The sequence below is a fragment of the Salvelinus fontinalis genome, chromosome 28, assembly GCF_029448725.1.
Source record: "Salvelinus fontinalis isolate EN_2023a chromosome 28, ASM2944872v1, whole genome shotgun sequence".
Taxonomy (NCBI): domain Eukaryota; kingdom Metazoa; phylum Chordata; class Actinopteri; order Salmoniformes; family Salmonidae; genus Salvelinus; species Salvelinus fontinalis.
Window position 1 is genome coordinate 16724965 of NC_074692.1, and position 17818 is coordinate 16742782.

General features: G+C 41.8%; 1 protein-coding gene across 1 annotated transcript in view; it reads right to left on the reverse strand.

Annotated features, from left to right (window-relative positions):
• LOC129826292 (bone morphogenetic protein 1-like) overlaps positions 1-17818 on the reverse strand; it is a 54979-nt gene that overhangs the window by 13728 nt on the left and 23433 nt on the right. Inside the window, exon 7 of the mRNA XM_055886853.1 lies at positions 13221-13345. Coding sequence (XP_055742828.1) covers positions 13221-13345 — 125 coding nt within the window. The remainder of the gene's footprint in view (positions 1-13220; positions 13346-17818) is intronic.

The window sequence follows — 17818 nt, forward strand, 5'->3', positions numbered from 1 at the left end:
GTATGTATGTACAGTCACTGTGGGGACAACATCCTCGATGCACTTATTGATAAAGCCAGTGACTGATGTGGTGTACTCCTCAATGCCATCGGAAGAATCCTGGAACATGTTCCAGTGTGTGATAGCAAAACAGTCCTGTAGTTTAGCATCTGCTTCATTTGACCACTTTTTTTATAGACCGAGTCACTGGTGCTTCCTGCTTTAATTTGTGCTTGTAAGCAGGGATCAGAAGGATAGAGTTGTGGTCAGATTTACCAAATGGAGGGCGAGGGAGAGCTTTATACGTGTCTCTGTGTGTGGAGTACAGGTGATCTAGAATTTATTTCCCTCTGGTTGCACATTTAACATGTTGATGGAAATTTGGTAGAACTGATTTAAGTTTCCCTGCATTAAAGTCTCCGGCCACTAGGAGCGCCACCTCTGGGTGAGTGGTTTCCTGTTTGGTGACTTTAAAACAGTTACAGAGTTTAATCGCTGTGAAAGGAGGAAAGTGAGGATGGATCAACATTGTAGCTACCATAATATTAATCTAAATGACATATTGAAAAGAAAGAAGCTTGTACAGAAAAAAATATTCCTAAACATGCATCCTGTTTACAATAAGACACTAAAGTAAAACTGCAAAACATGTGGCAAAGAAATTAACTTTATGTCATGAATATAAAATGTTGTGTTTGGGGCAAATCCAACAACACATAACTGAATACCACACTTCATATTTTCAAGCATGGTGGTGGCTGCATCATGTTATGGTTATGCTTGTCATCGACAAGGACTAGGGAGTATTTTTTTAATAAAAGGAAATGGAATACAGCTACAAGCACAGGCAAAATCCTAGAGGAAAACCTGGTTCAGTCTGCTTTCCAACAGACACTGGGAGGCAAATTCACCTTTGTGAATACTTATATAAATTATATATTTCCGTATTTCATTTTCAAAACATTTGCTAAACTTCCTAAAAACATTTGTCATTATGGGGTAATGTGTGTAGAAGGATGAGAATTATTATTATTTTTACTCCATTTTGAATTCCGGCTGTAACAAAACGTGGAATAAGTCAAGGGGTATGAATACTTTGTTTAGGCACTGTATAATCCTGAATCTTAAGAGGAGGGCAACTCTTTCATGTTTAGAGGCACATCTGCTGATCGTGGTGATATTCAACCTCTTCCAGATGATGAGAAGCGATAGCAGAAAACAGTATGAAACACATTCTCTGTACATCGTCTCAAAATAAACCTGGCTTACTATAAATAACCCAACCCTCTGGGAGACGTAATACATAATGTACATTCTGGTAGTCAAGCCTCCCCATGGCCAACTGGCTAAACCAACTGTGCTACAGGCAGTGGCGTGCCGTGGGCCTGGGGCCTGGGCCTTCAGTGAGGTACTACACAGTCCCACCCGAATTAATCCACCTCTTATTACCATCATTATGATGCCATGGCTCTAGACACTATACATTTAGACAGAAATGCAGTATAACCAGGCGTTGCGTCACCTTGAAATTGACAAATTGACATTTTTGGGTAAACAGTGTTTACCCAAAAACATGACACAATCAATGAGTCTTTTCAATATTTCCCTTCGCCTTTTCATTGTGCAGCTCCGTTGCCCTGCACGCTTGTTCGTTGAGCTGTAGATCCACTCCGGTGTCCCCAAAAGTTTTCAAAAGCACCATTGCTTGTAAGGAGCCTGTGAGCCATTGATAGCGCTCGTAGTTGAAACTTTGAAAGTGGCGGGCGACCTCTCCTTACAATGTCTAACTTTTCTTGAAAAGTCCGTCTTGAGAATGGCGTTATAATTATATCCTCGACCAAATCGATATCTTCTCCTCCTTCCGCCATTGTGGGTTGAAAAAACAGCTTATTAGTACGCGGGTTAATTAGTTTATCAAATTCAGTTTCCTAGATCTGCATAGACCTGCCCATAGGACCTGCCTCTCAATATTGGTAATCCAATCAAAAGACGTGCACGCACTACGCCTGCTAGCTGGCTCCTGTGTAACACTGGAGCCAGCCAGCAGGCATACAATAGCCAACTCTAAAGCTGATTGGTTGACACTAAATTTTCATTTCCATTCACTATAAGCTACAAGCGCCCGCACTGTTGATTCTGAAGGCCTGAGGGCAGATTTTAGACCCCTGGCAACACATGATGGCTGAATATGATTGGATAAAAGATCTAACATAAAGACCAGCCCTCCAAATCTCAACCTGGGGCTGGAAGCAGTGCAACCAAGAGGAAAGCTATGAAATGAAGAGTATAACTCTTACTCTGGGGAATCATTTAATACATATTTGTGGGAAAATATATTTAAAAAAATATATATATTCTGATGATGTTTAGGCCAGCAGAAAAGGCCTTGCTGGCCCTGACGGCCCACCACTGGCTACAGGGGTTCATTCCAACCAGCATGCATGGCTTAGGGGGACAGTGCTCTAGGGCAAGTATTCCCAAACTGGGGTATGTGCAATGCTGTTGGGGTCATGCCAAATAAAAATGTGATTCACATTTAAAAATACAAATAAATAAAATATTTAAAATTTAATTTCATCACATTTTCAAACAGTCCATTTAGTAAGGCCCGTGTCCATAAAGACACAAACTACACCTGCAGCTGTCAACAACACAAGTTGTTCTGCTTCCACAAGCACATCCAATGCTAGCATCAGTAATTCTACATTTGTTGTTAGCCCAGCTAGCATGACACTGACAGTTGTGGATTTGATGCAGCTGAAGAGCTACTGCCCCTTTACCCGGGAAAGCACTGAACAACAGACAGGGATGTTGGACCATCGAAGATGCGCAAATATGATGAGAACTACATTGATTTGGGGTTCACTTATATTGGGAGTAGAGCAGATGATGATGTGCAAGTAGAAATACTGGTGTGCAAAAGAGCAGAAAAGTAAATAAAAACAATATGGGGATGAGGTAGGTAGAGTGGGTGGGCTATTTACAGATGGGCTATGTACAGCTGCAGCGATCGGTTAGCTGCTCAGATAGCTGATGTTAAAGTTAGTGAGGGGAATATCAGTCTCCAGTGATTTTTGCAATTCGTTCCAGTCATTGGCAGCAGAGAACTGTAAGGAAAGGCGGCCAAACGAGGTGTTGGCTTTGGGGATGATCAGTGAGATATACCTGCTCGAGCGCGTGCTACGGGTGGGTGTTGTTATCGTGACCAGTGAGCTGAGATAAGGCGGAGCTTTACCTAGCATAGACTTATAGATGACCTGGAGCCAGTGGGTCTGGCGACGAATATGTAGCGAGGGCCAGCTGACTAGAGCATACAGGTCGCAGTGGTGGGTGGTATAAGGGGCTTTGGTGACAAAATGGATGGCACTGTGATAGACTGCATCCAGTTTAATGAGTAGAGTATTGGAAGCTACTTTGTAAATGACATCATCGAAGTCAAGGATCGGTAGAATAGTCAGTTTGACAAGGGTATGTTTTAGAGGTCGACCGATTAATCGGAATGGCCGATTAATTAGGGCTGATTTCAAGTTTTCATAACATCATAACAATCGGAAATCGGTATTTTTACATACCTTTATTTAACTAGGCAAGTCAGTTAAGAACACATTCTTATTTTCAATAACGGCCTAGGAACGGTGAGTTAACTGCCTTGTTCAGGGGCAGAACGTCTGATTTTCACCTTGTCAGCTCGGGGGATCCAATCTTGCAACCTTACAGTTAACTAGTCCAACGCAATAACGACCTGCCACTCTCTCGTTGCACTCCACAAGGAGACTGCCTGTTACGCGAATGCAGTAAGCCAAGGTAAGTTGCTAGCTAGCATTAAACTTATCTTATAAAAAACAATCAATCATAACCACTAGTTAACTACACATGGTTGATGATATTACTAGATATTATCTAGCGTGTCCTGCGTTGCATATAATCTGACAGAGCATACAAGCATACAAGTATCTAAGTATCTGACTGAGCGGTGGTAGGCAGAAGCAGGCGCGTAAACATTCATTCAAACAGCACTTTCGTGCGTTTTGCCAGCAGCTCTTCGTTGTGCGTCAAGCATTGCGCTGTTTATGACTTCAAGCCTATCAACTCCCGAGATGAGGCTGGTGTAACCGAAGTGAAATGGCTAGCTAGTTAGCGCACGCTAATAGCATTTCAAACGTCTCTCGCTCTGAGCCTTCTAGTAGTTGTTCCCCTTGCTCTGCATGGGTAACGCTGCTTCGATGGTCGCTGTTGTCGTTGTGTTGCTGGTTCGAGCCCAGGGAAGAGCGAGGAGAGGGACGGAAGCTATACTGTTACACTTGCAATACTAAAGTGCCTATAAGAACATCCAATAGTCAAAGGTTAATGAAATACAAATGGTATAGAGGGAAATAGTCCTATAATTCCTACAACCTAAAACGTCTTACCTGGGAATATTGAAGACTTATGTTAAAAGGAACCACCAGCTTTCATATGTTCTCATGTTCTGAGCAAGGAACTGAAACGTTAGCTTTCTTACATAGCACATATTGCACTTTTACTTTCTTCTCCAACACTTTGTTTTTGCATTATTTAAACCAAATTGAACATGTTTCATTATTTTACTTGAGGCTAAGTTAAAATAAGTGTTCATTCAATATTGTTGTAATTGTCATTATTACAAATAAAATAAAAATCCCCCCCGCAAAAAAATAAAATAAGTAATAAACAAATATATATAAAAAAATAAAAATAAAATAAAAAAATAATTTGGCTGATTAATCGGTATCGGCTTTTTTGGGTCCTCCAATAATCCGTATCGGTATCGGCGTTGAAAAATCATAATCGGTCGACCTCTATTATGTTTGGCGGCGTGAGTGAAGGAGGCTTTGTTGTGAAATAGGAAGCCGATTCTAGATTTTATTTTGGATTGGAGATGTTTTATATGAGTCTGGAAGGAGAGTTTACAGTCTAGGTAGACACCTATGTATTTGTAGTTGTCCACATATTCAACGTCAGAACCGCCCAGAGTAGTGATGCTAGTCGGGCGGGCGGGTGCGGGCAGCGAACGGTTGAAAAGCATGCATTTGGTTTTACTAGCGTTTAAGAGCAGTTGGAGGGCAATTAACGTGGATTTATCGGTGGTGACAGTGTTACCTAGCCTCATTGCAGTGCAGTGGGCAGCTGGGAGGAGGTGCTCTTATTCTCCATGGACTTTACAGTGCCCCAAAACTTTTTGGAGTTAGAGCTACAGGATGCAAATTTCTGTTTGAAAAAGTTTGCTTTTGCTTTTCTGACTGACTGCGTGTATTGGTTCCTGACTTCCCTGAAAAGTTGCATATCGCGGGGACTATTCGATGCTAGTGCAGTCCACCACAGGATATTTTTGTGATAGTCGAGGGCAGTCAGGTCTGGAGTGAACCAAAGGCTATATCTGTTCTTAGTTCTACATTTTATAAAGGTGCATGCTTATTTAAGATGGTGAGGAAATTACTTTAAAAGAACGACCAGGCATCCTCGACTGACGGGATGAGGTTGATATCCTTCCAGGATACCCGGGCCAGGTCGATTAGAAAGGCCTGCTTGCAGAAGTGTTTTAAGGAGCGTTTGACAGTGATGAGGGGTAGTCGTTTGACCGCAGACCCATAGCGGATGCAAGCAATGATCGCTAAGATCCTGATTAAAACAGCAGAGGTGTATTTGGAGGGCAAGTTGGTCAGGATAATATCTATGAGGGTGCCCATGTTTACGGATTAAGGGTTGTACCTGGTGGGTTCCTTGATAATTTGTGTGAGATTGAGGGCATCTAGCTTAGATTGTAGGACTGCCGGGGTGTAAAGCATATTCCAGTTTAGGTCGACTAACAGAACGTACTCTGAAAATAGATGGGGGGCAATCAATTCACATATGGTGTCCAGAGCACAGCTGGGAGCTGAGGGGGGTCTATAACAGGTGGCAACGGTGAGAGACTTATTTCTGGAGAGATTCATTTTTAAAATTAGAAGCTCAAACTGTTTGGGCATAGACCTGGAAAGTATGACAGAACTTTGCAAGCTATCTCTGGAGTAGATTGCAACTCCTCCCCCTTTGGCAGTTCTATCTTGACGGAAAATGTTGAAGTTGGGTATGGAAATCTCAGAATTTTTGGTGCCCTTCCTAAGTCAGGATTCAGACATGGCAAGGACATCAGGGTTGGCGGAGTGTGCTAAAGCAGTGAGTAAAACAAACTTAAGGAGAAGGCTTCTGATGTAAACATGCATGAAACAAAGGCTTTTTCGGTTACAGAAGTCAACAAATGAGAGTGCCTGGGGACACGCAGGGCCTGGGTTAACCTCCACATCACCTGAGGAACAGAGGAGGAGTAGGATGGTGGTACGGCTAAAGGCTATCAAAACTGGTCGTCTAATGCATTGTGGACAGAGATTAAAAGGAGCAGATTTCTGGGCGTGGTGGAATAGATTCAGGGCATAATGTACAGACAGGGGTATGGTGGGGTGCGGGGCTTTGTGATGGCCACTCCAATACCTTGACTTTGTTGTCCTTAAGCCATTTTGCCACAGCTTTGGAAGTATGCTTGGGGTCATTATCTATTTGGAAGACCAATTTGCGACCAAGCTTTAAGCTTTAAGATGTTGCTTCAATATAGCCACATAATTGTCCTCCTCATGCCGCCATCTATTTTATGAAGTGCACCAGTCCCTCCTGCAGAAAAGCACCCCCACAACATGATGCTGCCACCCTCGTGCTTCACAGTTGGGATGGTGTTCTTCGGCTTGCAAGCCTCCCCCTTTTTCCTCCAAACATAGCGATGGTCATTATGGCCAAACAGTTTTATTTCTGTTTCATCAGACCAGAGAACATTTCTCCAAAAAGTACAATCTTTGTCCGCATGTGCAGTTGCAAACCGTAGTCTTGTTTTTTTAATGGCAGTTTTGGAGCAGTGGCTTCTTCCTGGCTGAGCGGCCTTTCAGGTTATGTCGATATAGGACTCGTTTTACTGTGGATATAGATACTTTTATACCTGTTTCCTCCAGCATCTTCACAAGGTCCTTTGCTGTTGTTCTGGGATTGATTTGCACTTCTCGCACCAAAGTATGTTCAAATCTAGGAAACAGACTGTGTCATCTTCCAGAGCATTATGACGGCTGCGTGGTCCCATGGTGTTTATACTTGCGTACTATTGTTTGTACAGATGAACGTGGTACCTTCAGGCATTTGGAAATTGCTCCCAAGGATGAACCAGACTTGTGGAGGTCTACAATTTTTTCTTGGATGATTTCTTTTGATTTTCCCATGATGTCAAGTAAAGAGGCACTGACTTTGAAGGTAGGCCTTGAGATACATCCACAGGTACACCTCCAATTGACTCAAATTATGTAAATCAGCTTATCAGAAGCTTCTAAAGCCATGACATAATTTTCTGGAATTTTCCAAGCTGTTTAATAGGCACAGTCAACTTAGTGTATGTAAACTTCTGACCCACTGGGATTGTGATACAGTGAATTATAAATGAAATCATCTGTCTGTAAACAATTGTTGGAAAAATGTGTCATGCACATCTACTTTGTGTCATGCACAAAGTAGATGTCCTAACCGACTTGCCAAATCTATAGTTTGTTAACAAGAAATATGTGGAGTGGTTGAAAAACGAGTTTTAATGACTCCAACCTAAGTGTGTGTAAACTTCCGACTTCAACTGTAGCGAAGCACCTGAGTGAGTTGGCTTCGCAATTACGCAGGTACTTTCCCGAAACGGACGACACAAACAGCTGGATTTGTTGTCCCTTTCATGCCCTGCCTTCAGTCCACTTACCGATATCTGAACAAAAGAGCTTCATCGAAATTGCAAAAGTGGTTCTGTGAAAATGTAATTTAAATCAGAAGCCACTGTCAGATTTCTGGAATGGGCTGCACTCAGTGTATCCTGCCTTGGCAAATCGCGCTCTTAAGACACTGATGCCCTTTGCAACTACGTGTCTATGTGAGAGTGGATTCTTGGCCCTCACTAGCATGAAAACTAAATACAGGCACAGACTGTGTGTGGGAAATGATTTAAGACAGACTCTCTCCAATACAACCCAACATTGCAGAATTATGAGCATTCTTTCAAGCACACCCTTCTCATTAACCTGTGGTGAGTTATTCACAATTTTCTATGAACAAATAAGGTTTTATATGTAAGATGGTTAAATAAAGAGCAAAATTATTGATTATAATTATATTATTATTTGTGACCTGGTCCTATAAGAGCTCTTTGTCACTTCCTACAAGCCAGGTTGTGACAAAAACTCACACTCATTCTTTTGTTTAACAAATGTATAGTTTAATGTGTGTGTGGAAGGCTTACAATGATGGCAAAAAACAACATTTGAGAGTGCACTGAACGTGGTGCGAGAGGGGGTACGCAGCTGGAGGTTGAATGTTTGAAAGGGTACGGGACTATAAAAAGTTTGGGAAAAACTGTCTCTTGGGGAACTGAACAGACCTTGGGAGCTTTCTACTCACGGATCAACAGAGGAGAGGAAAAAGCATGAAAGCATATAATTATTGTCTCTCTAGGACACAAACCTCAGATATTACTTCCCTGCTCACTTCACCTTCCTCTGTTCAGTGGGAGAAAGAAAAATATCTCCCTCAACAGTTACCGTTCATTGACTCCCTCCGAACCTGTGTGTGCATTTAAAGAGGAGTTGAGAGCTCTGTCTAATAACTCTTGGCAGAGGTTTGCTGATATTAAACCATTACCAAGCAGACTGGGGTATGACAAATGTATGAATGAGTATCCACCGCACTATGCACGCAGAATCTGTTTTCCAGGAAAACCGACAGAGACTCCCTCCTAGCTGCATTCCCTGTGCTGCGCTGTGCGCCACATCATCTACTCTCTCCTGTTCCACTGAGACGGAGTTAATCACTGGGAAAGACACATAACACACCCATTCAACCAGCCCCACCCCTCTGAACCATCTATGGTCAAGACGGATGATTGCCCCAAATAAAACCACATTCAGAGGTCCAGTTCTGGTCAGCAGTATGCCGTTTATTCACTGAGCTTTAATGTGGTTCTGACAAACCCCGTTTTCCCTGTCTGAGCCACAATTAACACACTGACATCACTTTTATTTTTTGAATGACTATTTCAAACTTGTGAAAGTTGTCCCTTCAGCCTTCAAAAAAAGGATTTCTAAAGACCAATGGAACTACTAGTAAAGCGCCAGGAGGGTTTGTTTTCGTTTCCAACACCTACATGTACAGTTGAAGTCAGAAGTTTACACACACTTAGGTTGGAGTCATTAACCTCTTTGGGCTCAAGGGGCAGTATTGAGTAGCCAGATAAAAGGTGCCCATTTCAAAAAGGCCTCGTACTCAATTCTTGCTCGTACAATATGCATATTATTATTACTATTGGATAGAAAACACTCTCTAGTTTCTAAAACCGTTTGAATTATATCTGTGGGTGAAACAGAACTGGACTTAGAGCAATTTTCCTATGTGTATGTCATAATGCAGAATTTTGCTGGCTGTTCTGAGACCTGTGTATTAATTTGCCTGTCCTCTATTGGTTGAGATGCACTGCATACGCCTTCCACTGGGTGTCAGCGAATAGGGAGAGTTGAAATGGAGTTTCTACGTAGGTCCCAAAGGTTATAAATTGCTTGGAACCGAAGTGTTCCATCTTTCCACTCTTCGCTCTGACGCAGGAAGGGTCTTGGCATGTCATTTTAGAAGCTCCCGTGTTAGCTCCTAGATATATCCGGCTCTGTTTTTATTCTATATAGGTGTTGAAGACATCGCAATGTTGTTATTTTAAACCGAATTATATCAGTTTGTCAGTATATTGCGATTTTCGGGTATTTATTTTCGTGACGTTTTAGGAAGTTGGGTATCTCTGGCCCACATGGCTATTGTTTATTGCTAATTGCAACGTTGAAGACGACGTTCTCCAACCTAGCAACGATTCTTTTTGACAAAGGACACCTTTTCCCAAGATTCTGATGAGAGTTCATCTAAAAGTAAGAACTATTTATGCTGATAATTCATTGTTCTGTTGAAAAATGTCAAATGCATAAGACGCCATTTCCTGCAGTGTAGCCTTGCGTTATCGCAGCCTGTAATGCGCAGTAAGGTTAATTTAAAAAATGTAATTCAGCGATTGCATTAAGAACTAATTTGTCTTTCAATTGCTGTCCAACCTGTATTTTGTTAGTCAAGTTTATGAATAGTATTCGATAAGAAAAGGTGCCTTTACAAGATGGCGCCGGACAGATTGCTTGACGTTATGGACACTATTCTCATTGTCTAAGCACGATTTGTGCCGCTAAATATGCACATTTTCGAACAAACTCTATATGCATTGTGTAATATGATGTTACAGGACTGTCATCGGAAGAATTCTGAGAAGGTTAGTGAAACAATTAATATATTTTGGTGGTTTATACGTTATAGCTATTTTTGCCTTGAATCAATGCTGTTGTTATGTTTGCTATTGTGCTTAGCTAATATAACGCTATATTGTGTTTTCGCTGTAAAACACTTGATAAATCGGAAATATTGTCTGGAATCACAAGATGCCTGTCTTCAATTGCTGTACACTATGTACTTTTCAGAAATGTTTTATGATGAGTATTTAGTTATTTGGCGTTGGTGTCTGTAATTTTTCTGTCTGCTTTCGGTGCAATTTCTGACTGTAGCTGCAATGTAAACTATGATTTATACCTGAAATATGCACATTTTTCTAACAAAACATATGCTATACAATAAATATGTTATCAGACTGTCATCTGATGAAGTTGTTTCTTGGTTAGTAGCTATTTATATCTTTATTTGGTCGAATTTGTGATAGCTACTGATGTAGTAAAAAACTGATGGAGTAAAAATAGTGGTGTCTTTTGCTAACGTGGTTAGCTAATAGATTTACATATTGTGTCTTCCCTGTAAAACATTTTAAAAATCGGACATATTGGCTTGATTCACAAGATGTGTACCTTTCATCTGGTGTCTTGGACTTGTTAATGTGTGAAAGTTAAATATTTAAAAAATATATATTTTGAATTTCGCGCCCTGCACTTGAAGTGGCTGTTGTCATAAGTGTACCGACGTCGGGCTTGCACGCCAAACAGGTTAACACTTGTTTTTCAACCACTCCACAAATTTCTTGTTAACAAACTATAGTTTTGGCAAGTCGGTTAAGACATCTTTGTGCATGACACAAGTCATTTTTCCAACAATTGTTTACAGACAGATTATTTCACTTATAATTCACTGTATCACAATTCCAGTGGGTTAGAAGTTAACATACACTAAGTCGACTGTGCCTTTAAACAGCTTGGAAAATTCCAGAAAAGTATGTCATGGCTTTAGAAGCTTCTGATAAGCTAATTGACATCATTTGAGTCAATTGGAGGTGTACCTGTGGATGTATTTCAAGGCCTACTTTCAAACTCAGTGCCTCTTTGCTTGACATCATGGGAAAATCAAAAGAAATCAGCACAAAATGTGTAGACCTCCACAAGTCTGATTCATCCCTGGGAGCAATTTCCAAATGCCTGAATGTACCACGTTCATCTGTAAAAACATAGTATGCAAGTACAAACACCATGGGATCACGCAGCCGTCATACCGCTCAGGAAGGAGACGTGCACCATCCCAACTGTCAAGCACGGGGGTGGCAGCATCATGTTGTGGTGGTGCTTTGTTGCAGGAGGGACTGATGCACTTCACAAAATAGATGGCGGCATGAGGAGGGAACATTATATGGATATATTGAAGCAACATCTCAAGACATCAGTCAGGAAGTTAAAGCTTGTTCGCAAATGGGTCTTCCAAATAGATAATGACCCCAAGCATACTTCCAAAGTTGTGGCAAAATGGCTTATGGACAACAAAGTCAAGGTATTGGAGTGGCCATCACAAAGCACTGACCACAATCCTATAGAAAATTTATGGGCAGAACTGAAAAAGCGTGTGGGAGCAAGGAGGCCTACAAACCTGACTCAGTTACACCAGCTCTGTCAGGAGGAATGGGCCGAAATTCACCCAACTTATTGTGGGAAGCTTGTGGAAGGCTACCCAAAACGTTTGACCCAAGTTAAACAATTTAAAGGCAATGCTACCAAATACTAATTGAGTGTGTAAACTTCTGACCCACTGGGAATGTGATGAAAAAAATAATTAAAAGCTGAAATAAATCATTCTCTCTACTATTATTCTGACATTTCACCTTCTTAAAATAAAGCGGTGATCCTAACTGACCTAAGAAAGGGAATGTTTACTAGGATTAAATGTCAGGAATTGTGAAAAACTAAGTATAAATGTATTTTGCTAAGGTGTATGTAAACTTCCAACTTCAACTGTATGTATTCAGTTTACATTGTAAATGTCGTGATCTCTGGACCCTAAGAACAGAGTGTTGATTCCCAGCCATCATTCTAGTCATTGTCCTCTTGAAACCAGCTGTTATTTTGGGTCTATCTGGGAAAGAGTGATGACAAACTTCCTGTCCTAGGGCACTGTTTACACTCCTTCTCCTGGCCGGGGGAGTCACAGCAACCATAGCCAGGGAACAGTGGAGGCTGCTGAGGGAAGAACGGCTCATAATAATGGCTGGAATGGAGTATAATGGAATGGTATCAAACCCATGAACACCATGTTTTCATGCCCTTCCATTATACTCCATTCCAGCCATTATTATGAGCTGTTCTCCCCTCAGCAGCCTCCACTGCCAGAGAACCACGCCACATCAATGGTAAATGCTCAACTTTTTCCATCCAATGTACAGTAAAAGACCTCAGAAAACAAAGTGTTTTGAGTATTCACTCTCAGTGATAATGAGACACGAAAAAGGAGAATACAATCTCACTCCCAGCAGTAAGCTAAAGCAACAGCAAGCACTATATAATGTCCATTATGCAATATTATCTCAACTTCATAGGCCTATTGTTTAATATCTACCATATGGTATGTATCAACTCTACACCAACATGTATGTTGAACCCATTCAAAATATTGTTTACAATAATTGTGCTGTTCTTACTGGAACACTTGTAGTGTTTTGAGTATTCACTCTCAGTGATAATGAGACACGAAAAAGGAGAATACAATCTCACTCCCAGCAGTAAGCTAAAGCAACAGCAAGCACTATATCATGTCCATTATGCAATATTATCTCAACTTCATAGGCCTATTGTTTAATATTTACCATATGGTATGTATCAACTCTACACCAACATGTATGTTGAACCCATTCAAAATATTGTTTACAATAATTGTGCTGTTCTTACTGGAACACTTGTAGAGTTTGCGTGCCTGTGTGATATCCCCTTTGCTTAGCCTTGTCCTCTGGCCAATCGGCGGTCTCACTCCATTGACATCATAGCGTGGCAGGATTGTGTCCAAGAAGATTCCTCTGCATTTCAGGAGAAGAGACTGCAGTTAGATCAAAACACAACAAAACCAAGAAGGCACTCACACATACACACACACATTGGTGTAAAGTACTTAAATAAAAATACTTTGAAGTACTACTTAAGCTGTTTTTTGGGGTATCTGTAATTTACTTTGACAACTTTTACTTACTATATTCCTACATTCCTAAATAAAAATAATGTACTTTTTACTCCATCCATTTTCCCTGATACCCAAAAGTACTCGCTATCCTTAAATGAAAAAACAAGAAAATGGTGCTTTCTGGTTTGCTTAATATAAGGAATGTGAAATTATTTATACTTTTACTTTGAGCTTTTTTACTTGTATTTTTTGTATTTTCACCCCAATTTTGTGGTATCCAATTGGTAGTTACAGTCTTGTCTCATTGCTGCAACTACCGTACGGACTCGGGAGAGGCGAAGGTCGAGAGCCATGCGTCCTCCGAAACACAACCCAACCAAGCAACACTGCTTCTTGACACAATGCCCATTTAACCCGGAAGCCCGCCACACCAATGTGTCAGAGGAAACACCGTACACCTGGTGACTGTCAGCGTGCACTGCGCCCGGTCCGCCACAGGAGTCGCTAGTGCATGATGGGACAAGGATATCCCTGCCAGCCAAACCCTCCCCCAACCCGGACGACGCTGGGCCAATTGTGCGTCGCCCCATGGGTATCCCGGTCTCGGCCGGCTGCGACAGAGCCTGGACTCGAACCCAGAATCTCTAGTGGCACAGCTAGCACTGCCTTAGACCACTGCACCCTACTTTTAGACTTTTACTCAAGTAGCATTTTACTGGGTGACTTTCACTTGGGTCATTTTTTATTAAAAGGTATCTTTACTTTTAGTCAAGAATGACAATTGGGTACTTTTTCCAACACTGCACACACTCAAAAAATACATGTTCACTCAGAGGACTCTGGTGAAGCCTAAAGATCCATCAACCAGCAGCTAAACTGCTGCCAGTAACACTGACAGTAGGCATTATTTAGGGATCTACTGAGGACGCTGAAACTTATGGACGCATCAGGCCACAGCTTTGCCTGTGTGAGTCTGGCGGCCTGCCATTAGGGCCTGAGCCAAGGAGTGAGATCTACTGTATGGGGGCATACAAGGGGCTTGGAGGCCATATAATCCCTGTTTCACTCTCTCTTGATCAGAAAGGGATGCATTTAAAAAGCTGAAGATGTGGAAATAACAACTCAAATAATAATAAAGATATGTATAAGCCTTTGAATTCATACATGTACAAACGAACACATGAGAAAATATGTACAAAATGTTCCCCCCCATCTTAAACACGTTTACTGTTTTTGGAATTTGGTGTCGAGACACCACCAAATATGCACTGGAACATTCTGCCAGTTAAGAGAGTGGAGAGAGTGTGATGCCAAGTCGTGCTGCCCACTGACTGGTTATCAGTGACCTCACTATGGTTTGGCCGGGGGGGCTTCTTGGTTCATCGCACTCTAGCGACTCCTTGTGGCAGACCGGGCGGCTGCAGGCTGACTTCAGTTTTCAGTTGAACATTGTTTCCTCCGACACATTGGTGCAGCTGGCTTCTGGGTTAAGCGGTTGGGTGTTAATGAGCGTGGTTTGGCGGGTCATGTTTCAGAGGGCGCATGACTCGACCTTCGCCTCTCCCGAGCCCATTCGGGAGTTGCAGCGATGAGACACGATCATAATTGAAATTGGGAGAAAAAGGGGGTAAAATACAAAAAAAACTAAAATAAAAAAATAACTAAGTGCTTAACTTCTAATATTATTATATAATAAATAACCAATGGACTGTTCCTGGTCAGTGGTCCCCTCTAAGGCTGTAGGAATGTCCTCCTCAGAAGACGTAAGTAGTTCAGACAGGACTGAGTGTCAGAACTGAACTCACACTGACCTCATCATGTGTGCTGTACTACTTCCATCTGTACAGGCTGTACAGAACAAAAAGTCCAACACTGCAAACAAAAGCCCTCCTCTGACAACTCCATGGGAAAGTCTCAAAATGGATTGGTTTGTTGTATGGACAACAACATTTAGCATAAGGATTAAAAGTCAAAAGGAACAAGAACGATTACAAAGAAGTACAAAACTCACACCATGGTGGCTTGCGTTTGGCTTGAAAAGGAACGGTTGATGCCGAAAAAACAGACGTTTTCACACCACTTTCTCACTTGACACTTTGCTAGTTTATCATCTCCTTTTCTCTCTCTGCAATGGTGAGCAAAGGCCTTCTCCCTGGCCGTTCCCATGGGGACGTGCCCATCAATGCCAGGCATGTGCAAACAGAACAGCCTGAGCTAACAGTTGAAGCACTGCCTGCCTGTCTGTCTACTCGCCTGCCTGCCGTATGCTGGCTGCCGGTGAACAACGCCACTGCAGCCGGTGTCAGAGTAGACAAAGGGCACACTGGAAGGTCTTTATTTGAGTTGGCTCTGCTCCATGCACCAGGCCTTAAAAATGTCCCCAGCATAGGGGGGCGGATAAAGCCCAGGATCGGGTAACATGCCCCAGACAAAAAGCATGGGGAGCTGCCTTACTTGTCCCCAGGAGACACTTCAAAACATGAGGGCTGCCCATGAAATCTTCCCAACAACAATCTCAGCAAAGGCCCTGGCTTCCCACGGTGATTTACAGTAAAAACGCTGTGCAAACACACAGGCTAATAATGGGGAAACAAAGGGAGACATTGGGACAGGTACATCAGCCAATCAGCATGCAGGGGAAGTGTAAACCGGATCACAAACCTCAGTGACTTGAGAAAAGCTAACATGAGCACATTGTCTCCTAATAAGGATCTCTGAAAACACACTGACCACACTCTCGATACAATCCACAATGAAAACATTTATCTCTAAACAGTAAAATAATGGTATAAGGCTATATTTAGGGAAAATAGGAATGCTCTGAGTGGTGAAATCACAACAAAGCAGGGAGCATCAACAATCATAAACCTACTTCATTCTGTCTGTACAGTTAGAAAATAAAGGGCCAGACAGCCCATTTTGTGCAGTGGCCTGGCAGAGTTTGTATCCAATCTCAGCCTCCCGGCTTCCCAAAATTCGGTTGCCACGAGCGCATGACAGTCTATTTGGGACGAGGTCCAGACAGCGAGGCTGCAATAGGAGGCATGAAGGATAGGTCCAGGCTCAGTGAAAAAGAGGGCAGAAAAATAAGAACAAAAGGAGAGCCAACAGCTGGTTCTCATATCAGAAAGCTGTGTAGTAATGATTATGGTCTGGTCTGGTCTGGCCTCCCTCTCCTCCAGCTTTCATTCGCTTTGCGTGTGCCCAGACTCACGTTACAGTCACATTGGGGAGCTGGGGCCTATAAAATCTCTTCCTGCAATTGGGAAAGAGGCATTAAATTGGAACAACAATCACTGGTACCGCTATCTGTAGCGCTAAACAGTTTCACATTTTGTTTGGGAAAATTTGGGTCGAATTGCACAGACGGTACCAAAATTCAAATCACACACCCACACACACGGCTGTGGGAGGGAACCTCATGTAACTGGTATGTTAAACTTAGTTCCAGGATACTACCCCATTGTCACGCAATCCCCTATAGACTGCCCACTGCCAAACAAAGATTATATGAAACCTTTATGCTGGGTTTGTATGCATTATACACTGACAAAAAAAAAAACATTCAACAAATTCAAAGATTTTACTGAGTTAGTTAATATAAGAAAATCAGTCAATTGAAATAAATTCATCAGGCCCTAATCTATGGATTTTAGATGACTGGGAATACAGATTGCATCTGTTGGTCACAGATACCTTGGAACACAGGAGTGATGGTTGCTGATAAATGGGCCTCTCTACAACTATGTAGATATTCCATTTTTAAAAATCTGACGTTTCCAGCTACAATAGTCATTTACAACATTAACAATGTCTACACTGTATTTCTGATCAATTTGATGTTATTTTAAAAATGGACAAAAATAATTGCTCTTCATTCAAAAACAAGGACATTTCTAAGTGACCCCAAACTTTTAATAACATACACTCCCATATCCTTTCTATCAATCACTTCTTCATCCATCTCAAACTATAAAAACTACACTGAACAAAAATATAAACGCAACATGCAACAATTTCAAAGATTTTACTGAATTACAGTTCATATAAGAAAATCAGTCAATTGAAATAAATTCATCAGGCCCTAATCTATAGATTTCACATGACTGGGAATACAGATATTCATCTGTTGGTCACAGATACCTTAAAAAAACAGGTAAGGGAGTGGATCAGAAAACCAGTCAGTGTCTGGTGTGACCACCATTTGCCTCATGCAGCGTGACACATCTCCTTCGCATAGAGTTGATCAGGCTGTTGATTGTGGCCTGTGGAATGTTGTTCCACTCCTCTTCAATGGCTGTGCGAAGTTGCTGGATATTGGCGGGAACTGGAACACGCTGTCGTACACGTCGATCCAGAGCATCCCAAACAT